The 25,908-nt window shown below is 52.4% G+C and overlaps 10 protein-coding genes across 10 annotated transcripts; 6 read left to right on the top strand and 4 right to left on the bottom strand.

The window, feature by feature from the left end:
• Positions 1-1,441: 1,441 nt before the first annotated feature.
• PG985_000485 (uncharacterized protein) lies at positions 1,442-3,562 on the bottom strand (the record flags this gene model as incomplete). The annotated part of the gene is made up of 4 exons (XM_066820254.1): positions 1,442-1,470; positions 1,514-2,661; positions 2,732-3,120; positions 3,266-3,562. 4 exons carry the CDS (start codon positions 3,560-3,562, stop codon positions 1,442-1,444), a joined length of 1,863 nt encoding a protein of 620 aa, XP_066691133.1.
• A 938-nt stretch (positions 3,563-4,500) lies between these two features.
• PG985_000484 (uncharacterized protein) lies at positions 4,501-5,442 on the top strand (the record flags this gene model as incomplete). Its single annotated transcript, XM_066820253.1, has 1 exon — positions 4,501-5,442. The coding sequence occupies one exon, from the start codon at positions 4,501-4,503 to the stop codon at positions 5,440-5,442; it is 942 nt and encodes a 313-aa protein (XP_066691132.1).
• Positions 5,443-6,184: 742 nt separating this feature from the next.
• Positions 6,185-6,956, top strand: PG985_000483 (uncharacterized protein; the record flags this gene model as incomplete). Its single annotated transcript, XM_066820252.1, has 3 exons — positions 6,185-6,434; positions 6,622-6,701; positions 6,795-6,956. The coding sequence occupies 3 exons, from the start codon at positions 6,185-6,187 to the stop codon at positions 6,954-6,956; spliced, it is 492 nt and encodes a 163-aa protein (XP_066691131.1).
• Positions 6,957-7,031: 75 nt separating this feature from the next.
• Positions 7,032-9,109, bottom strand: PG985_000482 (metallopeptidase family M24; the record flags this gene model as incomplete). Its single annotated transcript, XM_066820251.1, has 2 exons — positions 7,032-7,716; positions 7,773-9,109. The coding sequence occupies 2 exons, from the start codon at positions 9,107-9,109 to the stop codon at positions 7,032-7,034; spliced, it is 2,022 nt and encodes a 673-aa protein (XP_066691130.1).
• A 1,077-nt stretch (positions 9,110-10,186) lies between these two features.
• PG985_000481 (uncharacterized protein) lies at positions 10,187-13,556 on the top strand (the record flags this gene model as incomplete). The annotated part of the gene is made up of 4 exons (XM_066820250.1): positions 10,187-10,231; positions 10,329-12,938; positions 13,108-13,388; positions 13,472-13,556. The coding sequence occupies 4 exons, from the start codon at positions 10,187-10,189 to the stop codon at positions 13,554-13,556; spliced, it is 3,021 nt and encodes a 1,006-aa protein (XP_066691129.1).
• An 886-nt stretch (positions 13,557-14,442) lies between these two features.
• On the top strand, positions 14,443-15,827 carry PG985_000480 (uncharacterized protein; the record flags this gene model as incomplete). The annotated part of the gene is made up of 2 exons (XM_066820249.1): positions 14,443-14,605; positions 14,749-15,827. 2 exons carry the CDS (start codon positions 14,443-14,445, stop codon positions 15,825-15,827), a joined length of 1,242 nt encoding a protein of 413 aa, XP_066691128.1.
• A 473-nt stretch (positions 15,828-16,300) lies between these two features.
• On the bottom strand, positions 16,301-17,480 carry PG985_000479 (mitochondrial 54S ribosomal protein mL46; the record flags this gene model as incomplete). The annotated part of the gene is made up of 3 exons (XM_066820248.1): positions 16,301-16,594; positions 16,648-17,336; positions 17,432-17,480. The coding sequence occupies 3 exons, from the start codon at positions 17,478-17,480 to the stop codon at positions 16,301-16,303; spliced, it is 1,032 nt and encodes a 343-aa protein (XP_066691127.1).
• A 775-nt stretch (positions 17,481-18,255) lies between these two features.
• On the top strand, positions 18,256-19,905 carry PG985_000478 (uncharacterized protein; the record flags this gene model as incomplete). The annotated part of the gene is made up of 1 exon (XM_066820247.1): positions 18,256-19,905. One exon carries the CDS (start codon positions 18,256-18,258, stop codon positions 19,903-19,905), a length of 1,650 nt encoding a protein of 549 aa, XP_066691126.1.
• A 539-nt stretch (positions 19,906-20,444) lies between these two features.
• On the top strand, positions 20,445-21,045 carry PG985_000477 (uncharacterized protein; the record flags this gene model as incomplete). Its single annotated transcript, XM_066820246.1, has 2 exons — positions 20,445-20,789; positions 20,893-21,045. 2 exons carry the CDS (start codon positions 20,445-20,447, stop codon positions 21,043-21,045), a joined length of 498 nt encoding a protein of 165 aa, XP_066691125.1.
• A 1,029-nt stretch (positions 21,046-22,074) lies between these two features.
• On the bottom strand, positions 22,075-25,277 carry PG985_000476 (uncharacterized protein; the record flags this gene model as incomplete). Its single annotated transcript, XM_066820245.1, has 3 exons — positions 22,075-24,506; positions 24,637-24,734; positions 24,799-25,277. 3 exons carry the CDS (start codon positions 25,275-25,277, stop codon positions 22,075-22,077), a joined length of 3,009 nt encoding a protein of 1,002 aa, XP_066691124.1.
• Positions 25,278-25,908: the final 631 nt, after the last annotated feature.

The raw sequence follows: 25,908 nt of genomic DNA, 5'->3' as shown, positions 1-25,908 counted from the left end.
GGGTGATGAAGACGATAGGTCTATCAGTAGGCGTTTTTGATTGGCGGCGATGCTCGGCGATGGCTTGAACCAAACTATGCGCTCTGCTGTAAAGGACCTGACGAATATGCGAATGTGATTCGAAGATATCCGGATCATAAGAATACGTGAGAATGCGTATTCTTTTCCCGCATTCATCTTGTGCTAGCCCAGCTTCGAGCCAGTTCTGCCGCCGTAACGTTCCGGTGCCCCATGTCCAAGATTTGAACCCCCGGGCTAATCCATGGACTGCGACGACACTGTAGCGCATGTCAGTGATCACATAGGGGCATTAAAAGTTTAGTCTCTGATATGATCTTACTCAACTAATGGCCCCTCTGTTTTCGAGGGGTCATGGACTACTTTCAGCTCGCCGTCGAGTCCCCCTGAGTTCGCCGAATCATTTTTCAAGATGGATCTGGCTCGTTGCAAGAATCCAACCGAGTTGGGTCGTGGCTCAGGTGCCATGAGCATGGCATGACCGCGGAGGCGCTGTTGACAAGTTGATTGAAGACCACGAAGCGAGAAAGCAAGAACTCGCTTGCTATATCATTATTCAATTGATTATCCCGTGATGCGTTTTGCCGTAGCACCACAATCGAATGTCGTTGTGGAATAGCACGCGGGAATATGTTGAAAGTTGCATAACTGGGAAGTGGAAAAAGCCGCCCGGCGGGTGAGACAAGCGCTTTCAGCTGAGCGAGGTGGCGTTGTCATTCACGGCAACGAAGCCATGGGATTCCCGGGACTTGTTGCAGTTGGTGTGTCTGCACGTTTGCTTCGCCCAATCAAGGGGGCAACCCAGCATGCCATAGCTAGCCGGGCCACCCGCCATTCGCCAAGCACAGAAGAAGAGCAGATGCCCAACTTCAAGATTTCCAGGCTATGCTGGCCTCAGGTGACCAGACTTGCAACTCGGGGCAAATTGATGTGCAAACCGGAAATGGACTCAAATGCCGAATGCATATTGTATGGTGCACCAAGGCGAAAACTCATCAATTGTGTTTTGTGGTAGGAAAACTAAAACGCCAGATCATACTTTGTGCTACCTGGCACGTACTTTAGTCAGAGGAAGTTGCACTGCCAAACACCTCAAGCTTGCTTAGAAGCAAGTACCCGTGGAAGCCAGGCGGCCAATAATTCGGATCCAGTGGGCGACCTCCCAAAGCGACCCCCTCTCCCTTTCTCCCAACCACAACGCCAGAATTACATAATCCCATGACAAGGCGATTCGCCATCAAAAATGAGCAAACTGCGCCACCAGGGAACCTTACATCTACTGGACATATGATCCCAATCGTGACAGGTTCTTGATACTAGCCGTAAGTCCAAGGCCAGCGGTAAGCAAAACTGTCCACATGCAGCTATCTGCCACAGCAAGAATTATAACGTGATCATTGTAAGAATTATCAAATATAGTAAGCTACAGTCTGATTTCCTGGTGCCCATGTTCTAGAAAATTGTATAGTATGGATCTAGAAAAATCCAAAATTACCATGTGCAAGATTAGGTACCAAATCCAGTGCGTTGGGCTTTTCCAGCGCGTCTTCGTACACGGAGCTCCCGTGCGACCAATATCCCATATCCCTCGGACGGCTCTTTTCCCATTCCCGTGGCATCCAGTTATTCTCAACCCTAAGGCCTAGGAAAATCACGTAATCAATAGGGCTGAGTTCGATGAGGAACTTTCGCAGCAGCTTGATCGTGCTCTTTCTGTTCTTGGTCCTTTGCTCAGAACTGCTGCCGAACGGCGGCCTGAACACGTCATCGAGACCGCTGATTATATGAAGCGTCCCGCCCAACGCACGTGGAAGACGATGGCCTAGGAAGTACCCATGAGTATGTCTGAACTCTTTATGTTGTGGTTTCGGAAGTGTTGTAATGTTACGTGAGTCGTCTTGTAGGATATCTCGGTAATGGACCTCGTCGATGAAATTTGTACGCAGCCACATCTTAGAGAGGCTCTGTATAGTGTCTTTCATCTGTTCTTGGTGCTCTTCGGAATCACTTGCGTAGACGATGCGGTGCGTCTGGAGGTAGACTTCTAGTTCAAAAAGGAGTAATCTTAGCGGGATGATGCCGCCACCATTATCCGGTGATGGCCTCTGTTGCCCTGGCCTGGCACGACGAAAGAATCGGGTATTGAACCAGGGTGAGATGTATCTTTTGCATGACTCCAACGTCTCGGAAAGAGAATAGAGGTGCTCCATAGGCTTGATGGGATTGTCGCGCGAATAGTACACAAAGAGAAAGTCGTCGCGGTATTCTCTCGCACCAGGCCATCTTTCAGGCACTGAACGAATAACTCGACGTGCGTTATGTATGGCAGCTTCGAAGGACTCATCCTTCTGGAGAAGTTGGGCGTAGAATGTGTGGTTGAAAGCCGATACGCAGTCGGTCCCTGTAGGGCCCCAAACTGCGCACACCCCACGGACGTTAGAGTGCACGAGTTGTCGAGCCATGCTATAGACAGTACCGGCTTCTTCATATGCTGACCAACAAGTTGTCATGACGACATGCTCGATGCGCTCTCTATCAAGCAGCCTCGCAACGTCTCTGACCTCTTCGCTGGCGACGTCTTTGGGGCTTCCTCCGGGCCGATTAGCAAATATAAGTTTAGGGACCGATCCTTTCTTAATGTCCCTACAAGGCCATGGAGATTAGAATGTGATGTTATACTGTATATTCGGGCCTAGAAGAATAGGATGCATACTCATCTCCGTGCAAATCGAAGTGCACGATATTGAAATGCACTCCTTGCCTGCTTCTCGAGCCTAGATGCTGCCTCAATCTCTGCAAAGATCCAGGTCGCACGATCTCAAGCAGCACGCGTGTCTTGGCGCGATTGAGCTTCCATTGCAATCTCATCAAGGGCTCCTGGGTCAGCTCAGGTCCGACATCGCGTTTGCCCCCCGTCTTTGTCAGATCCCGAGCTACCACTAGCAAGATCTTTATAGTGCTGACACCATGCTTCTGCACATCCCCCAACTCTTCATGGTAGTTCTGCCGTACGCCATTCTTCACATCGATTACACGCGAGACGGCCAGAGTGTAGTTGGACGGCCAGCCTTTGCCCAGAGAGGCCGTCTCCAAGAGTTCCCACTTTGAGGCATTGTAAACTCAGCTTGGAGTGATGGAAGTGGTAATCGTTCTTAGGGTCTTGGTCAATTATGTATATGATGCATCCAGTAGATCCTCGGTGGAAAGCATGTCGCTGAGTCTGTCTATAAGAATCGAGCTTCAGGACCTCCAAGAGATCTTGCGTGTAGGTGATCAGGTCGTCGTGCCATTCGCCAAGTTTGTCGTGCTCTTTGGTCGCGGCCTTGCCCAGACGAGCAAACTTCCGCGCGAGCACGTGTGCGGATTCGCGGACATAGTCGTTGAGTTGCAGCTTGTAGAAATCGGGAGAACGGGGATCGTGGATCATAAATTCGTCGATATAGACTCCGTTGATCTCGAGTCTAATTCTCCATCGTCGAGGGCCGGTGGTGGGGTCGGGCCGTTCCGTCGAAACGTCTGTCACGTAAATCCGATCCAAGCTCATTGCAAGCAATTTAGGGTGTGTGTATCTGGACCTTCAATAGCTTGCCACATCTCGCGCGCTTCCTTTCGACTCTGCATCGAGAGGAAAAGCGGCTCGAAGTTGCGAAAGACCAGATTCTTTACGGTCTCTGGGGTTGTACGAGGGAAAGCCAGCCGCACGATGAAGGGAAATAAGGGGACATCAAGAAGGTACGCGCCTGGGCACCTGGGGACTGGGACTCTAGCTGGCAAGGGGCTCGCAGATGCGATGTATGCCAGTCGCGGTTTCCCCAGACAGAAGTTCCAGGCTACTGCATCTCGACCGAACCCATGCAGTCTACCCCAACCTCAATGAGCCGCGTTTGCCTCCCCCGGGGCGTTCAATTTTCCCCATCTCGACTTGGCGAGTGTTTGCTTTCGTACTTTAGGTACATCCTACCTACTGAAAGTACATCCCTACTTCGCAATACAGCTGAGCTCATTGGCATGGACCCTTAATGTTGTTCAAGCCATGGCGTTTCGAATATGACTTGAAGCTCATATTTCGAGGCGGATTGACGCCCATAGAAGCGCAGCTGAAAAGGCCCTAGATTTTCTCAATGCAAACGTCCATCAGGTTACCCGAGGAGAGCCTTCGCAAGAATCGGGGCGCAGCTATTGAGGTGCGTGACTCCTCGTTCGCCGTACCGCCACCCAGGCTGTAGAAACCCAGCCCTCTCATTCGTGGGACTGTAAGCCCTGGCGCTTCGTGTGAAGTCATACCGGAACTTTTGCAAGTTTCACACAACAGGCCTCCAAATAGGTAACAAGGGGCAGGTCTTCAAATGAAGCCTTTCCAGAGCGACAGCCACTATTACAAGAGAATTCGAAGAAGGCTATAGTTCACTCTCCGACACTCATCCTATCAGGCACCAAGCCAAGTGTTCCATTTTCTGGCCAGCCTCACTATTGAGCAGAACCATGGGCACCATGGACAACCTCAAGTCCCGAACCAAGACGCCCATCTTCCTCCTCAGCGAGCCCATCCTCGCCAGCGATTTCCGCGACAAACTGATGGGCGCGTGCATCGTGAAGCCCTACGACCCTCTCTACGCCTTCTCCTCCTTCAAGGGCCCCGTGCCCATCGAGCTGCAGCCGGAAATCGACCCGAACCCGGTGGACATCGAGAACTACAGCAGCGTGCTGAACCGAAGCTCGAGCACCAAGGTCAAGGCGACCTTCGAGCGCATCATCAACACCTTCTTCGAGAAGAGCGGCGACTCCACCGAGGCGCGCCACGCCGCCAAGGCCAAGTGGTGGAAGATGGTCAGCCCCCACGAGCAGATGGAATCCCTCATAAAGCACCCGGCCTACGAGGACGCGGTCATGCGCCTCTTCGACCGCAACCCGAAAGAGAAGTACGTCTACTTCGTCACAAACATCCTCGTGCTCTCCACCCTCAAGGTCGAGCGGGGTACCGGGCGCTTTACCAACGCCGGCGTCGACGTGGGCGTTCCCGACCCCCACACGGGCACCGCGGTCGCCCAGCTCGGCGCCGAGCACGGCACCTCGAACGAGCGCAGCGTCAGCGCCGAGTTTCGTCACGAGATGATCGTGGGCCTGGGCCTATACCCCATCCGGCGACAGGCGGGGAAGAAGAAGGGCCGCGGCGCTGGTCTTCGGAGCCTGTTCAGAGGCCGAAGGAGGGGGGACGAGGGTGATGGCGACAAGGCGGCGGCAGGGGACCTTTATGCGGGCCAGCCCATCGCCGAGAGGACCCTCCACGAAATCAAGATGGGCAACTCCATGGCCGAACCTAAGGATTATGCCCAGTTCATGAGCCACAAGAAGGGAAGCGCCGAGTCTTCTCCCAACGCCAGTTCTGAGAGCGTGCTGGACTTCGAACTTTACTTCCCGGATTAGACTTGCTCTCTGCCGATGGGTATTGTGCGCTTAGATAGCCCCCCTTTCCCCCTTTGCGTATGTTTCCTTTGTTTTTGTTTTCCTCATGAGATACCAAGCAGGGAGTCGGGAGTGCATGATTGGGTATGCTGCTATAGACAGCCAAAATTGGAAAAGGAGCTGGGCTATATATTGGAAGATGTATTATGACGGGTTACGAACTTCACGACAATCATGTTTATTAATTTGACACCAGGGCTAAGTTTGGACAATACTCGAGAGCGGCATGACTCAAACGCTTCGTATAAGATCAAGTTGATTGGTTTGGACGTCTCAACATACGATTACGCCCCTTACTTGTAGTCTTTTCTAAAGGAGAGCAGTCATCCCCTTAGCACTTAAATAACAAATAGTTGAGTATAACATCCAATCATCGTGCAGGTGAATATGGATTACTGGCAGCTCCTATTCGATTCCTACCTGGTTGTCTCTGGTCCGGAGTGTACTGCGACCAAAGCGCGGCCCACCTAGCCTAGCCCCCGTCAATCGCAATTAGCGGCCGAGCCTCGGTACTTACCTCCTACGGCCTACGGCCCAGTGACGTCAAGAAAAAAAGGGACCCGAACCCATCACAAACATCACCACCAGACTCATTACTAGGTACAACCTCGCTCAGGACTAAGAAAACGACTCCCTGCCTACCTGTGGAAGCAACCCAATTCTCACGAACCCTAAGTCACAACAAACCCCAGCAACAGGAAAGATGTCAGCACTCCTCATGAGCCGCACCGCGCTCCGCCGCACCGCGCTGCTGGGCACGGGGCTCAGCTTCTCCCTAGGCACCGCCGTCGCACTGCAAGAGCGCCGCCGCCCGCTGCGGATGGATGCGTTATCTACACCGCGGCCCTTCACGTCTCAAAAACCAGCAGAGACGAATCCTGTGGCAGCGACCAAGAGCCAAGGAGGTCTGGACCCCGACATGCTCAGACAGCTGTCCGGTGGAAGTGTCAGCGGTAAGCGGCCCCCCGCGTGTTGTTCATATTTGTGTGTATGACACACGCCTATCATCTGATAGACACTTGTTCGCCTCGGTGCTTTTCTCACATCTCATGAATTGGGTCACGGGCTAAGCACATAACTGACCAACCTTTTCCCACTTGATTCGGTTACATGAAGCTAATCATAAAAACCCCCATCAAGGTTTCCTGGCTGGTCTACTGGTCAGCGTCTTCTCCAAAACGTTAGTGCTGCTACTGGGTATTTCCGTGGTCATCGTTCAGGTAAGACGCTCGGCAGAAGCCATCACAGCCTGAAAGTTTGTCTTCAGGCTTTCTAGGTATCTTTAGCTAACGTCTACTGTGCCCCTCGCCTAGGTTGCCGCCCGGTACGGAGTTGATCTTGTCGACCAACTGCGGGTGAAACAGCGAGTCAAGAACTCGCGTGTCCTAGAGGCATTGCGCAAAGACCCGGCTTTCAAGCTAAGCTTTGGCTTCTTCTTCGCCGCTTCTGCCTTCCTTCGATTTGGAAACGCCTAGGAATGTGTGTCTTGTAGCTCCATAAATGCAGTTGGTTGACAGAGGAAATGGGCCAGTCGTAATGTCCTCAGCAAGTTAGTAGGGTCCAGTTTCGCTCTTCAGCCAGTTCAATACGACCTCGTCTTTGAAGTATCCTTGTGTCTTGTCCCAGATTTCGGCGTTGTACGCATTCAACCAAGCAATCTCTCCCTCTGTCAGCAGGTTCGTATCGATAAGCTTGCGGCAATATGGCACCATCGTGACGTGTTCGAAGCCCAACCAGGGCTTGTCACCAAACGAGTGTTTTGTCTTCACCTCTTTGACCATGATGATGTTTTCGATACGAATACCAAATGACTCGTCCTTATAGAAGCCAGGCTCGTTGGAGATGACATTCCCAGGAGCCAATGCCACTTCAGCATACTGCACCCTGGTGCCAATTCCGATGGGACCCTCGTGAACGTTCAGGAAGGAGCCTACACCGTGTCCAGTCCCATGTCGGTAGTCCAAGCCAAGGTTCCATAGGTGCTGTCGTGCTAGACAATCCAAAGCAAATCCCGTAGTGCCTTTAGGGAACACTGCCTTGTCCAAAGCAATGTTTCCCTTCAGAACCAGTGTGTAAGCTTCAATCTCTTCTGCCGTGGGAGTCCCAAAGTGCAGGGTTCGCGTTGTGTCAGTCGTGCCATCCATGTATTGAGCTCCTGAATCGCAGAGGTAGATGGCGTTCGGGTCGATAGTGGCGCATGCTCCTTTCTCTGGCTTGTAATGGATCACAGCGGCACTGGGATTTATTAGATACCAGTCGTTAATTGGGAATGTGGCAAACGGTAGACTTACTTGGCGCCGGTGGAGGAAATAGTGTCGAACGACAAGCCGACATAGTGCTCCTGCTTCTTGCGAAGGGCCTCGAGCTTGTCGGCAGCATCCACTTCATCGAGGGTGGACTTCTTCACGATAAGCTCTTGCTCGAGCCATGCAAAGTACTCGATCAGCGCAGCACCGTCTCGGACATGGCAAGCCCTCATTCCTTCCAACTCGGTCTCATTCTTGACCGCCTTGGAGTCGCCAATAGGGCTTCTTATTTCCTCCACCATCTCGTCACCTCCAAGGGCACGCTTCAAAGCCCACGATGCTCTATTAGAGATGAGGAACTTCTGCGATTCGCCAGTTTTCGCGCTGTTGGTTTGTTGGCCTTTCTGGCCCAAAGCAGTAACATCCTCGAACACCGCATCATATGGCTTGATAGCCACTCCAACCTCAGCCAAAGCAGCCTGGTACTTCTGGTCCAATTGGGATGAGTCGATATAGAGCGTGGTGTCCTCGGGCGTCACGACGGCATACGAGAAGAAGACAGGGTTGTAGGGGATGTCGCTGCCTCGGAGATTGAAGAGCCAGGCGACCTCATCCAACATGGAAACGACAAACCCCAAGGCCTTCTTCTTCTCGAGCTCCTTGCGCAGTTCCCCGAGCTTAGCCTTAACATCCCTGCCAACGTACTTGTCTTCAAGCACGAAGACTGGCTCACTGGGTCGCGAGGGCCGCTCGCTGGCCCAAACCTGATCGACCAAGTTTCCCTGGATGGGCACCAGTTCCTTTCCACCTTCCTTCTTGATCTTCTCGGACAGCTTCTTAGCTATCCCCGCAGTCAGAAGGGTTGGGTCAACCGCAACACTCTTGCCTCCAGCTGCCTGTTGGGCGCACCATTCCTGCCAGGTCGGGACATTTTCGATTCCCTGCTTCAGCAGGGTCCAGTTGTCATCCAGTTGCTTAGAGGCCTGGTTGAAGTAGCGGCCGTCGGTAGCCAAAGCAGCCTTATCGTGTGAGATGACAGCGCACCCAGCGGAGCCGGTAAAGCCCGAGATAAAAGCCCGGCGGGCATCGCAAGCGGCAATGTATTCGGAAGAGTGACTGTCTTCGGACGGCACAACATAGACATCGACACTATGCTCCTTCATAAACCTCCGCAAGGCGGCTAGCCGGCTTGTAGTGTCGACCTTCTCCATATCAGCTGCTGTAGTAAATGCTGCTCGGTATCGGCTATTCGAGGGGTTTGCGGGTGTCAAGGGATATCGGCGCGGGGATCGATGGTTCAGGCAATAGGTTCTCGATAGTGGAGGTGCAGCAAATCCGCGTAGGCTCCTCGATAGAACGGTCAGAGGTCGAAGAAGTCGCATGAGCGAGTAGGTTCGGCACTTAGCTACTACCTAGAGATAGAGACTCTTAGGTATCGGCTATCCTCGCTCGCGGCTCTAGTCAACGGTCGCTTGCCAACGTGTCTGCCAAAATGAGCCAAAGGGTGTGTGGTGAATGTGGGAATATGATATCAATGCAAGAAAAAGCCACAGCGAAGTTGATTCCAGCCCCAAGTTGTGGTAGTAGAGATATTCTTGGTTCTTCTCTAAGTATTGATGCAGTACAGTCAATACCGATGCGCAATCCTAGCCAGGCAAGGAAGGAGCGAACGTAACGGAGGGGCAACGCCAAGCTGCGTATAGCACATGCCTAGGACGGAGTAACATGCCACCTTCCAATGTCGCACCCCACCACCCCTTGATTTACATCCCGTCGATATAAACCTGATCCCAAGCCGTCAGCGCCTCCGTTCTGGCACTCACTCTCAATTGTGCCAATGTATCGAATGTATATCGCATAATCAAGGTTCACATCAGTTTGCAGTAATAAGCGCTGGCTGGAGGAATGCTCACCTTTAATCGGGACGTACCTACATGGATTAGGTAATGAGACATGCATGCGTGGATGCTATGCCCTACAGAAGGTAACAGATCATTGTTCCTTTAGCTTTTCAGAGGGGCACTTTAGTGTAGGGACCCAGCTTACGCTCCTTATTGGAGCTCAAGGGACAGGTACCTTAAAAGGCCTGTGTGCCTACATTCTAGATGCACCTCTTGGGATATCAAAGGGTATATCCTATTTTAGATGGCTGACTTGTGTCTGGTCCCAAGAAATAGAATGGCTTTTCAATAGCAATTTTGACGTCGGTAAACGGGCTTTGTACGTGGTATTTGATGTGTGTGCATTGATTGATCTTGAGTTGCTAGAGTGAGTGTTACCTTACCGACCTGTGGGGAGTTGGATCTGCCCCGCCATCAACGAATTTCATCGATCAATGACTTGGGTTCCAAATACTTTATATAAGCACCAGGCTGTCCCAAACATCAATCAGATACCTACCTACCAAACACTTTTTAAAATCTCGCGACTCCAGTCGCACATGGTTATGGGTCAGCGTCATGGACGGAATTCCCCAGCCAGCCAGCATTGATGAGATCGAAAATGTGAGTATTGGTGTCATCTCCGTCTTCAGTGATCCCACTGCCGCCCCAAATCCACCTTTATGCAGTCATCTCGGAACCATACTAACATTCGCAATAGCTAGTCGAAAGTCTATATCAGCCAAACTCGCCTGCTGTTGTTTCGCGGATACAGGAGTCTCTTCAGAGACTGCAGAAGTCGTCAGACGGATGGCAAATTGCAGACGCCCTATTGTCACGGTCCTCTGACAATGTCAAGTTCTTTGGGGCTCTCACGTTTGTCGTCAAGCTTAACACCGATACCATCGATGATGATGCGGCCAGACTTCTTGTGCAAAAGCTCATCAGCTGGCTTGCTGCTTCACTTGAAAACGGTGCTGGCTCGATAGTCATCAGGAAACTTTGCTCCGCCTTGGTCACCCACTACATCCATTTCTCTCATCTATGGCCTCTCTGCGTCCGAGATCTCGTTTACTGCCTCGATCTGAATAAGGGGGATGTCCTAGACGATGCCAAGGATTCAGCACCCATCGGTGATATATTTCCCTCTTTGACTCCACAGAAAGCCATCAGCGTGGCATGGTTTGCTGCGGCGCTGGCTGAAGAAGGAGAGAAGATAGACTCGAGATCTAGCAAATACATTGCTCTTCATGAACGTCTTGTCAGAAACTCCCAGGATGTAGCAACTATTGTGGCTATTTCCTTGTCTGGTTCAGCAGGACCGAGAGTTCAAAGGGATGCCATCGACGCTCTGCATGAGTGGATGACCTACGGCGAGCGCATCCCAAACGACCACCTGACTTCCAACCTGAGGCCTCTGCTTCGCCCGACCATAGAATGTCTTCTTGTCGATGACATTTATGAGGCAGCGATAGAGATTCTGACTGACGCTCTGAACAATTGGCAAAGCTTCTTCTCGAAGGATGACTACGACTTGCTCTATTCCCTCTTCGACTCTGACTGGTCACAGAAACGTTATCAAGAGCTGGTCCAGGGCGACTTTGATTTTGCTGCGGTGAAGTTTGGCCTTCTCATGATAGCATTCGGCGACGCCCAGATTACCGAGCTACTCAACCCAAAGAACGAAAGAGCGCAACGCTTCTTGGCTGGGTTACTGGGACTACTGGCTGCCCAGGGTCATCTGGTCGCCGAAGACAAGATTTTCGTGCCCGCCCTTGATTTCTGGGCCACCCTCATTGAGTCAATGACGGATGACTTGTTCTCGGACCCGGAGCAGCCTATCAACTGGAACATACCCCCGCTATCCTTTCTCATGCAGGTCGTCTCTCATTGCTGGCGCAAAATTCAGTATCCTCACATCAGTGTGTACAATGCTTGGGATTCTACTGAGCGAGTTGGGTTCAGCGACGCGCGTAAGGATGTGTGCGATTTGCTCCAGACCATGTACACTCTGGCCGGCGACTCGCTGATCACAGTCTTTGTCGATCTAACGACCCAAAGCCTTTCCAATACTGCCTGGGCAGAGCTAGAAGCCGCTGCTTTCTGTTTAGGTTCTCTATCTGATTGCCTACCTGACAACGACTCTTGCGATGCTGCTCTGTCCAAAGTATTCGGCTCTCAACTCTTCGATCTGCTGCGACAAGGACACTCGGTCGTACCCGTCCGGACAAGACAGACGTGTCTTTCGCTCATCGAGAGGTACTCGGAGTACTTCGTACGCCGCGCCGAATTCCTGCCAGCGGCATTGAACCTATTATTTGGCGCTCTAAATGAGTCTCACTTGGCTGGCCCTTCTGCTAAATCCATTTACAGGCTATGCTCTTCATGTAGGTCCATCTTGACGCCCGAAGTTGGCGCATTTCTTGAACAGTATGGCATGATCAGAAACAGTGTGCCTATGGACTCTCTCACAGAAGAGCGGGTAGTTGGCGCTATTGCCTCTATCATTCAAGCCGTTCCCGAGGAGCAGCCGCGCCTTAGCGCTTTCCACCAGCTGCTCATGTTGATTGCCTCTGATATAGAGAAGGCTATTCAGCTTAAGTCAATCACGTTCATGTTAGAACCAAGCGACCCTACAGTGATGCGGGCATTCGATCTGAATCAGCTACCGACCCACCCGGTACCCGGACACGAAGTGGCCCTACAGGTAGCTGTAAGAGCCTTAAGGTGTCTCCTTGGGGCAGCGAAAGGTCTCCAGTCACCTTCAGATACCCCCATCAACCTCGATGCGGACGAAACTTCGATTACAGTCAAGATCAGTCCGGAACTTGAGCAGATACAGACCAACATTATGAGCGTGCTTGCCCAAACGAAGGCTACATTCCATGACAGCCTCCAAGTGATGTCTGATATCAATCACGTTGTTCGGGCTGGTTTCTCCGAGACTGAGCCTGGACCATTTGTGTTCCCTCCGCAGATGGTGGTCGACCTTCTCACTAGCCCTTGGCAAGTAGCGGCGCCCACAGCGGTGAATACTGCCCAGGTCTTTCTGAGCTACGTGCAAAACGGGAACTATAGGGGTCAGATGCGCCAAGTCATTGATCAGCTCCTACCCTGGGTTATCAGTTATATTGGGATGCTTGGTCACCCATCAAACGATCCGGAGTTGGCCCAATTCAGCCTTGAATTTATCCAGAAGGCCATCCAAAGGTGCCCCGACGTTCTGTCACGGGTGCAGCCTCACAGCAATGCCGAGTATATCTTCACATTTGCCATTGAGATGCTCAATGGGAAGGAGCCTTTGCCAAAAGCAGCTGCGGCTGATTTCTGGGTACGTATCCCCGTTATTCCACAAAAGTGTTACTCTACACCTACCGTGTCTATCGTGTCGCGAACATCATCGTACTCTGTCGCTACAATATGTTGGGCATTGACGACACAGTGGACACGATAAGTGTAGTGTTGCTATCTAGGCGTCATGGAAAAGCTGACTTTTCTAGACCTCGTTTATTACGCTGAAGTCTGACGATGAGGGCACACAAAGAACGATCGAAGGGGCCATGAACCAATTTGGTCCCACACTCGCCCAGTCTCTTATTCAGAATATCGGCGGCAACGCCGCTCGAAGCGAACTGGATAAGCTCAGTGACCCGTTGAAGAAGCTTGTTTTCCAGAATGTCCATGCTCGCCAATGGCTCGAGGCAGCGTTGAACGATGACTCGTTCCCGAGTGATAAGGTCACCCTTGCTGATAGGTCGATGTTCCTAAAAAAGATTACCAGGTAAGTGATTCTCATGGCAGTCGAGCAACTTTGTATCAACCCGTTCTTCCTTCGCTACGGTAGCTAACACCAGGAACCCTTAGCTTGCGCGGGTCCAGAGCTACAAACCAAGTCGTCAAGGAATTTTGGGTCTCTTGCCGAGGGACAGGTCTTGGTTATACGTCGTAATGTGATGCCGCCCAGTCGATGCCTGCCTGAGTGGGCTATGAATGACGACAGACAGAGATTTGGTCTCGATTGGAAGGGGGAGTACGCGCATTGAGCCACCATCGATACCCATGAAATGTTCGCCCTACTATGCAACCGGAGGATTTTCGAGTGTCTAGGCAAAGTGCGAGTTGCCACATTTGGTAATAGATAGTGCGGTTCTTCTTGAGTCTTCTACATGGACATTGAATGACTGAAGGTAGAGGTACACCATACTACCAAGTTAATTGCTACTACGGCGAAGCCCAACATCTCTAATGGGTAAGACAAACAAGTTGCCCTGCTAGCTTTCCATTTATTGCTCCTACGGGGGGTTCTCTTATAATGATCGCTCAGCCACGGTAGATATGTAAATAGAGCATCAAGATCGATTTTTGCCAATATGATCGATCACATCTCGGTAAGAGAGGTGATCTGGAAGTGACGCCGCAGTGGTTCGGGGTGGGTGACAAAGAAAGGTTCAGTTGAAGAACAGACGATGTATAGGTACATATCTATATTCAATGCTCTGCCTGTGGTCCAAGGTCCAGCTGTTGAGGCCAATTGATGCCTAGAATTGCCAGTGTCTGCAGGTGTTTTCTCCCCTTCCTACACCTACACTGCTCTTGTCTACTCCTCCCCCATCTGTCAAGCAGTGCACATTGTGACTGAGACCTTGCTACAACGCCTGGTCCAGACCTCACGTCACAGCACGCAGACCAGCTGCCTATTTATTCTACCTTCATGGTGGTTACTGCTCACATTTCGTTACCCAAGTCTGTAACACTTCCAATCTCGGGCTGCAGTACTATTGCACACGGCGGACAGCAGTGACCTGTGAGCAGTTTCGATCAGTGCATTAGAAATCATGGCCAACATCGACGTCCTAATTTCCAATGGCACCTGCTACATGTCTGCCAACAAGGAATCGTACGAAGACTACATTCCTTGCGGCAATGCCGCCACTGGAACGCATTATCAATGCTGCAGCAAGGGTGACTCCTGTTATCTCAGTAACGCATGCTTCAATGGTGAGTGTAGAAGACAAAATGCCCATGATTAGCCGCACGCAGAACTTCCTTATCCGCACTGCACTTGCACTTCACCTACTCCCTTTCGATTCGAAACAAATTTGGCCGAGTGACTGACCATGGACTCCGCGTCGACGCAAAAGGTGATTCCCGCAACACCTACATAGCAGGCTGCACCGATAAGGACTACAAGGCAGGTGTGTGTCCATTCAAGGGCGACTACGACGATCAAGAGTGGGTGGGCGTCATTCACTGTGCCGGAAAGCGCCGCAAGAGAGGCCAGGACGTAGAGTGGCTCGGCTGTGCAGAGGACCTCGACGTACCTTCTGTGAACGATGGTAACCAGAGCTGCCGCTGCGACGATCTCACGGAATTCAAGCCACTCTTCACAGACGGCCAGCTTCTCACCAAGTTTGCCGATCTGCCCAGAACCTCGGGCGGCTCCATCAACTACTTGCCCGGCTATACGCCCACCGCGGTTACTGCGCCCAGCCCTACGTCGGAGCAGCAGCCGACAAAGGCAGGTGACGGTGGCGCGACCAGCACCGCGGCAGCTGCCTCGAGTTCCCCTGCCGCCGCCGCCGCGGCGAGCTCCGGGGAATCTGGCCTTTCGACGTCCGCCCTGGCCGGCATCGGTGCTGGTGCCGGCGTCGGTGTGATTATTCTCATCGCATTCGTCTTCCTCGCACTCCGCTACCGCCGCCTCAAGAACAAGAAGGAAACCGGGTACCAAGGCCTGCGCCCCTCGCCTACCGGTGCCAGCGGTGCCAGTGCTGGTAACACCAGCGGCAGCAACAACTACGACGACAAAACCAGCCCCAACACCATCAACAGTCCAGATCTCCCCTCACAGCAGCGCCAAATCGGCGATGGCAGCAACAACGACGGACACGCCCACGGGTTCTACAAGGCCGAGCTCCCAGCCGACAACCCCAATGTCGCCATCCCGTCGATCGAGACCACGCCGTCTCCTCCACACACCCACCAGGAACAGCATCGTCCGCAGCCGCTGCAGTATCAAGCCTACGACCCGGATCGGGATCGGTCGGTCCCGCCGCTGTCCGCCATCTCTGAGCGATCGAACGAGACAATGATGCTGCACTCGCCGGCCTCACTTGTCAGTCCGCAGAGTACGGGAGGAGAACCCGTTTCGGCCCATGGAACGCAGCAACACGGTCAGCGAGGTGGAGGGATGGAACCGATCTATGAGATGCAGGCTTGATCGGCGATGGCCCTGAGAGAAGGGGTTGATTTGGGCAGGGAAAGGGGCGGATCGTTCCCTGTATTGTTTGATTAGGAGTGATTTTGTCGGTATATAACACACACACACACAGGATGGATGGGCTTGACGACGGGCCCTTTGATGAGAAGGCACGGTAGACCTTCATTCACCATGTTTTCGTTTTGGGGCAGCAACAAGACACTAGTAGAGTATCTTGTTTTCTTTGGCAACCCGGCTCACAAAAGCTGATATGGCAAATCTCACTTCCTGACGTCTTTGATGTCTCTCAATAGCAGATTGCCTATTAATGATTAGTACAGTTTCTGAAAAATGTGAACACAGTATGCGCTGAAATCAGATACCCTGTGAGAGGGCCGAAAGTGTACGATAAAGTACATTGCTTGTATACACATTTAGCTTGTAAAGTACACACGGTCTGCTTCAAGTATGGGACCGGGATTTTTTCAGCTATATCACCGGTCTGCCATCATTTTTCGTACAGACTTGAAGTACGGAGCTGGGAGAAGTTCCTGCAGCTCGTCTTTCGTAAGCCACTTGAATTTCCTGTAGCCTAGGGTGCCCTCCTTCAGGTCGGCCTGACCGGCCATGATTCTGCCCTTCAAGAAAAAGGTCTTCTCGCCCTTTACGTCTAATGATGTGTCCTGCTTGAACTGAGGCTGCACAACATGGTGGGCCACGGGTACGCGACCTACGATCCAGGTGTTCATATTGGGGCCCGCTGCGGCATCCAATATCCGCTGGGCAGCCTAGAAGAGGTGTTAGCGACTGTTCGATTCAACCTAAACCCTGCTTGGCTTACCTGGTGCAAGTTCTCCTCCGTCGACATGTCGTCTGCTGGGAACTGCCACTCTCCATCCGGTTTCTTGACCACCAGGTACAAAGTCTGGTCCAGCTTGCGGTCCAGCTTCTGCACATCGTTCTTCTTATCCGACTCGGTGATCCGCGGCTGGGGTTTCTCCACAGGCACGATCTCGTCCGGCTTGGCCTTCTCACCATCTTCGGTGACCCGCAGCTCGGCATCCTTCAACAGGGTCTCCCGGATTCGGTTCTCGTCGCTGAGCGTACTGCCAACGAGCAATTCGTCGTTCCATGCGTTTCGTCCCTTGGCGTAGTACCTGCCCAGCTCCTTGGCCACGAGGCCGCCGCGCTCCTCGAGCTTGATCCTCCAGTCCAGGTCGGCTGCCGTGTCCTTCTTGAAGAACATGCTGTGTCGGAACTCGGTGGTCAAACGCTCGTTCAGTCGCTTCTGGTAGAAGAAGAAGGCGTTCTCGAAGGGCGTGAGCGGCCGGGTGAGGAGCGGCGCTCGCGAGAGGATGACGCCGGACCGGATCCGGTACTCGGCTTGCCGGGACACTGTGAAGGGCTCATGAGGTTTTGATTGAGTGGGCTTTAAGTGGTGCGCTTCGGCCGTCGCTTGTGCCTCGGCGGCCACTGAGTAGGGACGAAGGAATTGTGTTGTTCTGCAGCTGGCGCATACGTTCGGCCTCCCTGGCATCAAGTCAGCGGGCAATCCCAGTTATGCATTTTATATACAGAGGATAGATGATTGAGGGGTTCAACCAGCCATTGACCATCCCACTTACTCCGTAATAACGCAGCAGCAACACCGCTGCTTCTAGCTGAAGAAGCCATGTCTGATAAGCACGAAACTGAACGGCCGCCCCAGTTACGTGGAATGGGCGAAGAAATGGCGGTTCTTTCTTCAACACTGGGATCCCGCAATTCAGTGGCTTGGGTCGCGCGACATTGAACTTTTTTCGATGAGCTCCCCTGTCCGCTTAGGTAAGGCCCGTTAGCGCAGGTCGGGGGTACCAGCCACAGTCTGATTAGTCATTCAGCGTGGCACAGTGCACAGGTGCGGTTATGACGAGTGCTAGTGATACGGATCGGCAGCAGCCGCCAAACAGACGTGCGCGTTCCTGACACGGACGTGGTTGTGAGACTGGATTCTCGAAACGTTCTGGGCCGTGCATTAGTTGCCGCTGCAGCACAGAACCCCCAGGTCGTCGTCATCTTTGATCCCAGGACCGAATCCAGGCCGGACAGGACCATCCCTCCCCCAGACGTTTGTACCTACAGATTCGAGTGGAGCCAACACCCCCAATCCCAACACTACCCTACAGCCCGCCTACCTATTTCTAACAATGTTGTTCAATTAATCCGATAAACTGCTGTCGCAAACACCTTGCAAACCTCCCCTAGAAGCATGCCGCCCAAATAAGAACCCGGATATTCGATTCTGGTATGACTCTTTCGATGCCTATTTGATCCTACGTGTCTTTATTCTCGCCTGTCTCGATGTAGTGTGCGATCCGGGCCCGCAGATAGAACCCCATCATCTCGCGCTACTCCCCCACCAGGAACCCGACCTCGAAACAAACCTACATTTGTACAGCTGTACCTTCAAATGCACTCCTCGTCGACCGACTGCGGCGATGATCTGTGTACCGCGCCGGGTTCGGCCGCGCTTTCGACAGCCTCGACCCTGCTAGCCCTCGCGCCCTTCATCCTGACCTTCGGCGTCGTCTCACTCGTCGTCCTGCGGAAGATCTTCCCCCAGCTGTCCCGGGTCCAGAATTCCCGCGACGGCGAAGACCACTTCCTGCCCTCGGACGCCCCGCTATCCCTGCAACAAGCACATGCCGAGCATGGCACCAAGTCGCTTCGTAGGCGCGTAGCAGCAGCCGCTTTCTCGACGACCATCGGCCTTGCTGCCGTACTGGCTGAGCTGATCCTGTGCGAGATCTCCGAGCTGGTCAGCCCCTATGCGCGCGCAACCGCCCTCAAGATCACGGTGCCCACCTTGCTATTCTTCTTGATCGTCGTAATACCGTTTCTGGAGCTCCAATCACTGGTCGCCAGCTCGGGCTGGTCATTCCAGCGCACCGCCAAGGGCCGCATCCCTCGGACGGCATGGGTTCTCCAATTTGCCGTATTTGGCCTCTGGTTGTTTGCCTTTTGGTCCCTCGGACACCTTGTGCCGATTGACGGGAAGAATATTCATGCAAGCGTCAAGATGGCGAAATCCAAGGCGCAGAGCACTGGTGGGCTAGCGCGTGCCTGTTTGGAGCGGATCGGTGTTATTGGCATCTCGCTCATGGCACTGCTGTCCGGCTTTGCTTCTGTCTCCTCTCCATGGCATACCTTTGGAAGCCCTGCCTCGAGGCGGCCCGTGACGGAATCCGATATCTCGCGGAAGCAGGCTGGACTGGACGCTACGAACGAGATGCTGCTGACGAAACGCCACCGGCTGCAGACGCTGCAGCGTAAAGTAGCCGAAACCTCTGCCAAGGAGAAGGGCGGCCTGGTCACCAAAGTGCTGGGTTCAATCCGTGGCGGCGGTGACGCCGGCGAGATTCGTGGCCTGAAACTTGAGATTACCGGCCTCGAGGCAATGGAAGCTAACTTGAGCAATTCACTCTCGAATCTGAAGTCGCGCCAAGCAAATTCTGCCCGTGCAGCAACACCCCTGGGGAAGCTCTTCGTGATTCCAACATACATCTTCAGCCTTTATTGCGTGTATAGAATCTTAGCGACAACGCTCATGAGTCTCCGTCGGTTATACTCCCCGTCTGCCTCCTTTTCTTCGTCGGACCCCATCAATCGCCTGCTGGGCCTCCTCGCCAAGCACTGGGATCCGAAGCTAGACCAAACCGCCTGGGCCCGTCAGATCTCGTTCCTGCTTTCTGGAGTAATCCTGGCCGCCTCCGCCAACGCCGTCCTCCAGACATTTCACATCTTCGCCAAGTGGGCTCCTGGCCTCCTCTACCAAGCGCAAGCTAACCTCGCGCTCCTCATCGGGCAGATCAGCGCTATCTACGTCATCTCTTCCGCCCTACTGCTGCGCAGCAATCTCCCCAAGGAGGTGGGAAGTGCTGTTGGTGACGCCCTGGAGAGTGCCCTGGAGCCGGGATTCGTGGATCGTTGGTTTGAGGGATGGTTCCTGCTGGCTAGCATCATCACGGCGGTCGGTATTTATGTGGGCAGGAAGATTGGGGAAATGGGCGAGGATTGGGACGATGTCGAGATGGCCGAGATAGGCCAGAAGAGGTCGTGAGGTAATCCGACCATAGAGAGCCTCGTAATGATATTATTTGACTGCTGGATTCGGTTTCCGGGCAAGTGAGCATCTGGAGTTTGGGTGGCAAAGGTCGATTATTACACAACTAGGTACCAGTCCAATCAATGTAAAGAAGAACTCAAATATTTTGCCAGTTACCTTCTGCCGTCTTGAGGTGTGTAGTCGCCATAAAGGCAAGCAAGCACCTTGGCATAAACGCCAGGACGGTACATCGAGCTCTCTGGCCGGGCGATCAAGATCAATGAATACCTAATTTCCTCTTAATATCACAGTAATAGGGCAGTGATATTGCAGTCAAACACATGTGAAGCGGGCATATTTGATGGTTCACCCCTCTTTATCTTGATTGTTCCTTCCCCAGGGGAGCTGCTGATCAGTTGGGAATTACAGACACCCCAAGAGTATCCTCTCTCCCTCTCGCACCTTCTCCTTCCAAAATATCTCAACAACCCACCCCAAGCTATCGTTACAGAGCCCAACTCCTTCATCCAAGCAACACCATTTATTCGCCCACGATGTCTCAATACACTTCTGACGGTAGCGGCAACGAATCTGACGAGGACACACTCCCCAGCTGGGCCGACCAAGTCGCCAACTTTCCGCAGCGTACTGCCCACACTGGCATGGTTCAAGACTGGCTGGAACTCTTTCTGGCGCGCCGAACCTTCGACGACGAAGAGATTAACGAGTTCCTCGTAGAGGTGCGACTAGATGGCAAAGACCTTCACACTCTCAGCAAGAATAAGTTACTCGACTGCCTCCCCAAGGACCCGGAGGAAACTGGAGTTGAAGGTAGCACCTACCGATTCGAGCAGATGCGCCGTCATCTCCTCACCGACATCATGCGCGCCCGCGAGGAGGTATGTACCTGGCTTGAATCTACACCCCAGATGAAGCGAATTCCGAGTTGTCATTCTGTTTATCGCCTTTTCTTCTGGATACTAACACACGATCGTGGAATAGGTTGGCATCGAGACCGCCAAAGTCCAAAAGGGCCCCGAGGTCGCCAACGTACACAAGCCAGTCCCGGTCCTGCGCGATGTCATGATTGGCTTCATCGTTGCCTTCGCCATCATCTTGATTTGGGGCTTGAGTTTGGCTCATGGCCGCGACTGAGCATGGCGATTCACTGTCACAACACTGGGCTACGAGCCTTCCAACAGGGATAATGGATGCGGAATGTCTTTACGGGTGGAAGAGGAGAGAAACCAATTACATTGACTCCAGCGAATATCGGGAGATTACGCGATTCTGGTGAGAGTGTAGCAATACGCTCCACATGGCTTTGAAAGCCGGATTGAGTATGAGCAATTCACATTGATTCACCCCATGAAGTGCCTTGTCGCGTGAACGACTACAGTATGCTGCAAATCGTGAGAAATGCCTATCCCTTGACCAAGACCGTAAGATTGAAAAAATATCTCTACTGCTTGTAGAATCCACAAGTCCTTGCTCTCTTGCCCCCCTAACAGCGAAGGCCCTGATTCCACCATGCTATGTCGCAGTTGTACATGCTAACTGCACCAACAGCAGCGCTTCGGCATAGCTGCTGTGTTCGAGGCACAGTCATGTGCAGGCATGTCTGTCCTTTGCATTATCAGACTGTACCGTTCAAGAGGGATTGTTTGAGGAGAGCTCTGGCTGACCTAATCTGTTTCCTCTTCTCTTCGAACCGAAGGTTGGCGAACAATCCACAGTACAGTTCCTCAATTGGGGCCTTATGAGGGGAATGTTTTGGGAAGAAAAAATGTCCGCACGGCTGGATATCTCTACCAAGTGAGCTGGCAGGTGCAAACCGTAAAGTCATGTGAGTTGCAGCTGCCATACTTACCTCCACTTATGCGTTTGTCAGGAGTTATTTGTCACTAAAAGAAACACACAATACATTCGACGATGTTAGGGTCTTATTTAATTCATTGCTCTCGTATATTCATCGCTGCATAACGTCTAACCAGATCGAATCTACCCTGAAGCCTGTAGGCCCAAAGTCGAAGCATGATGCATATCATAAACCATCGTTCAGACACATGAGGCGGAGGCTGTCGCCTGAACCAAAAGGCGGGCATCTCTCAATCGCCCGTAGTCGCCCGTAACCCGCTCCTGATTATATTGTCTCGAGGTCATGTTCTTATGGCTGGATGACCATTAGTACAAAACATGCGGGTTATAGAGGGTGCTTCCCCGGGTTTCAGTAAAGGTACTTGCCCGAGAATCCATGACGGTGTCACCCGGGGAATCAGTGGTGGTGCCTCTTGGGGTATCAGTCTCATCCGGTCCTCTTTTCAGCCAACTTTCTAGAGCCTGTCGAACCTGTCGTCGTGCTGTATTGACTTGCATTTTATCGTTGCCAGTCGACCACGGTGGAATGGTCAACTCACAGATATCCAGTGGTTTCTTGGTGCCATCCTTCAACAGCTTTTGGCCGCCGCCATCCACATTATCTTTGATGAAGCCCTCGAACACTTTCGGCACAAGACCCCCTTTAGTGCCACAACCATACGGATCGGCCCCGGCTTCGAGCAAAATCTCGACCCAATCGGGTTCAAGGCAAGCAACAGCGACCTGAAGAGGTGTAAACGCAAATTGTTCGGGAAGTGGAGGGCTCTCAGGCTCTGAACTCTGCACTCTGCTGCGTGATGGCTTGGGATTGGCCTCGGCGCCGTGTCTCAGGACTTCCCTGAGTAAATCGAGCGTTGCAGGGCTGTCATCACCATGAACGTAGAGGTTGTGCAGGGGACTGAAGAGGATCTCGCTCTCATACTCGAAGTATGCACCATGCTTGAGGAATAGATCCAGAAAAGCACGATCACGAGTCCGGACCACATACGCTAGAAGTGTCTCGCGGGTCTCGTTCTGAAGGCGGAACGGCTCTATCCAAATTGCGTCCTTCCTTCTGCCCAGGCTGGTGATTTCTTGACTTTCCAAGTACTTCTTTGCCATTTCCGGCCAGTTCAGGAGCACGAGATTGAGTAGCACCCCAACCTGGTCCGCAGATGGACCTAGCGGTCGCATATCAATGCCGAAAAGGAGCTTATCCCACTGTGGAAAGTTGTTCCGCATGGCCAATTTTATGCCGTTCTGCTGCTTGAGATAAGCGAAATGCTGAGATGAGGGTTTCAGCGACGACAAAACGAGCTCGAGTAACTCGTCGTTTTCCAGCAGCTCGGAACGGCGCCGGGCAAGAGCATTCTCGGTGACGATCAGGGCAAATTCGTCATATGGATGTACTCTGGTTTTACCCCTCTGTTCGCCTGCTTGTGCCCGAATCCCGAATCGCTTGAGCCCTCGGAAGAAGACCATCAAGTCAACTATTCTCAGGAACTCCTGAGACAAGGCATAGCAAGATGCCACACCTTCGGCGGCGTGCCGAGAGAACAGATACTCTTTGACCGTATAATGCGCCAGAGTAGCTCTGTGATCTAGCTCCTCGGCCCATTGGAACACTCTATTTGTTTGTCTCTTGTGTTTCCTTCTTGTCACAGTAACAAGGCAACTGCAGACGTTTTTGAGAAGATCTACATCATACTTGCCAATCTTCCCGAACTCAATCTTGTACAAAGATGCCTCGACAAGTATCTCGGCACTGGGAATCTGCGTGCGAGGGTTGCAGAGCAGGGCAAGGGCGGTGCGGGCGAACTCTCGGTCTTCGCCCTTGATTTGGGTGAGGATGCGCTCATACGTCCCGAACAGATCTTCAGGAAAGGCCCTTATCTCGTGAAGGATGTCCGTCTCCTCACGAACTCCTTGCTGGTATAGTCTCTTTACCAAGTCAAGTTGGCATACCAGCCATCGGAACATGCCCTGGGCACGATCAACCAATGCAGTCTCCACACGTGCCGTCATTGTGTCACTCCAGTCTGGCATCTTTAGGAGTTCACTGTGTGCCAGCCTTCGCATGTCTTCCTTGACACCTGCGCCAGACATAGGAATCTCGACACACAAGAATGACTGCCGAGTGAAGATTTCGCGGATATCGGCTTCGTTTCGACTGGTCACCAAGAGCGAGATTCTCCAGAACGACCTGCATGTGCCAAGTTTGTAAAGCACTCGCGCTATGTGCCCACGTTCGCGGCTCTCATCGATAGCGTCGACAATGATGTAAATGCGTTTCAGCTTCTCGGCCAGGTGGGCCAGACTTTCCAGCAGGTCTTCTTCTGACGGTCTGGCGACCTCATTGAAGCGCTTATGAAGGACACCCGGAATGTGGTCTGTCTTTTGCTGGAAGTCCTTGACGACACATCGGAGGAAGTCCTCGGTTTCGTCTTTTCCTCTGGAGTGAAGACAGTAATAGTATGAACAGTATCTTGATCCTTTCTCTCTGGCGACTTGATCAACGAGGAACGATGCCATGACGGTTTTCCCTGAACCAGGGATACCCCAGACCCAACAAAATCTGGTTGAAGGGGTCGTGATCGCCTCAGACTCGCCCATTCCTTGAAGCCAGGAGATCCACGGCTGCACCATCGTGATCCATTTGCAGGTTTTTGGTTCTTGGATGCTTCGCCAATAGCGGTGCATGGCTTTGATCTCGTCAATTATGGTCGTCCACCAGCGTCGGTATTCGCGCAGCTCCGTGTCTAATCCCGATGATGTTGGTCAGTCTTGTTTTATTTCAAGAATTTATTCGCCGTAACCAGCAATCATGGTACTGCTTGTTTGGAAGACTACTCGTATGAAGCGTGTCATAATGTCGGGCCAGTTACTTACCGTTCATTTGAGCCAGAACGGCGTGTACAGTTTTGTTCGTGTTGCTGGTCTCGATCTTCATGACGCTCGTGTCGATCCTTATCGCTTGTACTCCTCGCCTGATTCACAGTCAGTACTCCGAGCCGACCTACTAACTATAACTATGAAGGATCTGATACTTACGTGACGCCAATCTGTAGGAATATCATGATATTTTGTCTCTGAGTCTTCAGCTGTTGCAAGAGTGCCATGGCCTCATCCTTCACACGGATCCATCTCAGTTTGTCGCTCCAGACTGGGTCTGGCTGCTGACCAGCTTCGAGATCTACTGAAAATGCGTCCCGTCCGCTTTGATGTCCATCCTTGTGACCCATAAGCTCATTAAGCCTCCGCACAAGATTCCAACAAGTGCTGAGGGTATGACAAAGTTGGCCGAGCTGTTCGACGCGGTCGTCATCGGTGGGCGACTCAAGGAAGCCCTTGAGGGTATAAAGGTCGGTTGCTAGGTGCTGAACCTCCTCGCCGATGTCGCGGTAGTCCTGTGTGGCGTTGCGGTAGCGGCCGATGAGCGTGTAGGCATTCTTGGTAAAGGTTGAGCTCAGGTCGATCAGCTCGCTGACCTGCGTGATGATCTGGAGAACTTGTTGCCAATTTTCGGCCATGATGACGGAGATGTGCGTGGTCAGCGCGTACTAGACGAGAGAGTCTAGGCGATAGTACTTCGCTTTATGTAACCATGTGTGATGAGGGTTGGTGGTGCTATGTTTGGTGTTCAGTCTTCACGGAGTTTAGACTTTGGTGCTTGATGTTTGATGGTTGGTGTTTGGTGAAGATAGAAGAGGGAAGGAGTCAAACCCATAAGTAATGGGAAAAGGCAGGGTGTTTATGTGTTTCCGGGTGTAGTAGAGTTAGCCATGAGTTTGGCCAAACAACAACCGCGTTGCTCTAGGTATTTCCCAGGGCAAGTTAGGGGAGGTACAGACGCGACGTAAACTCAGGGGGCAACACTCACCCAGATGAGGTAATGGACGCGTTCGTTCACGCAGAACCCTCTGTGCTTGCTACAGCCTGGGAAGCAATGGTGCCTACAAACCAGTCGCGTTTTCTACATATCAAATTTTTGCTTTATCCCCAGCGGGGCGCCTTTGCCTACCGCATCTTGGGAAATTGAATCTGGTCCGTAATAGGGGTTTGAACATTTAGGCAGACACTTCGAGATAGTCAACTTACGTGCCTCGTACATCGAAGAACTTCATGACGTTTTCTCCTCTGTATCTCATCACTACACTGGCT

This window comes from Apiospora marii (assembly GCF_038362585.1).
Source record: "Apiospora marii strain CBS 49790 chromosome Unknown utg000001l_segment0_segment0, whole genome shotgun sequence".
NCBI classification, from domain to species: domain Eukaryota; kingdom Fungi; phylum Ascomycota; class Sordariomycetes; order Amphisphaeriales; family Apiosporaceae; genus Apiospora; species Apiospora marii.
This window is presented reverse-complemented; position numbering and strand designations above follow the sequence as displayed.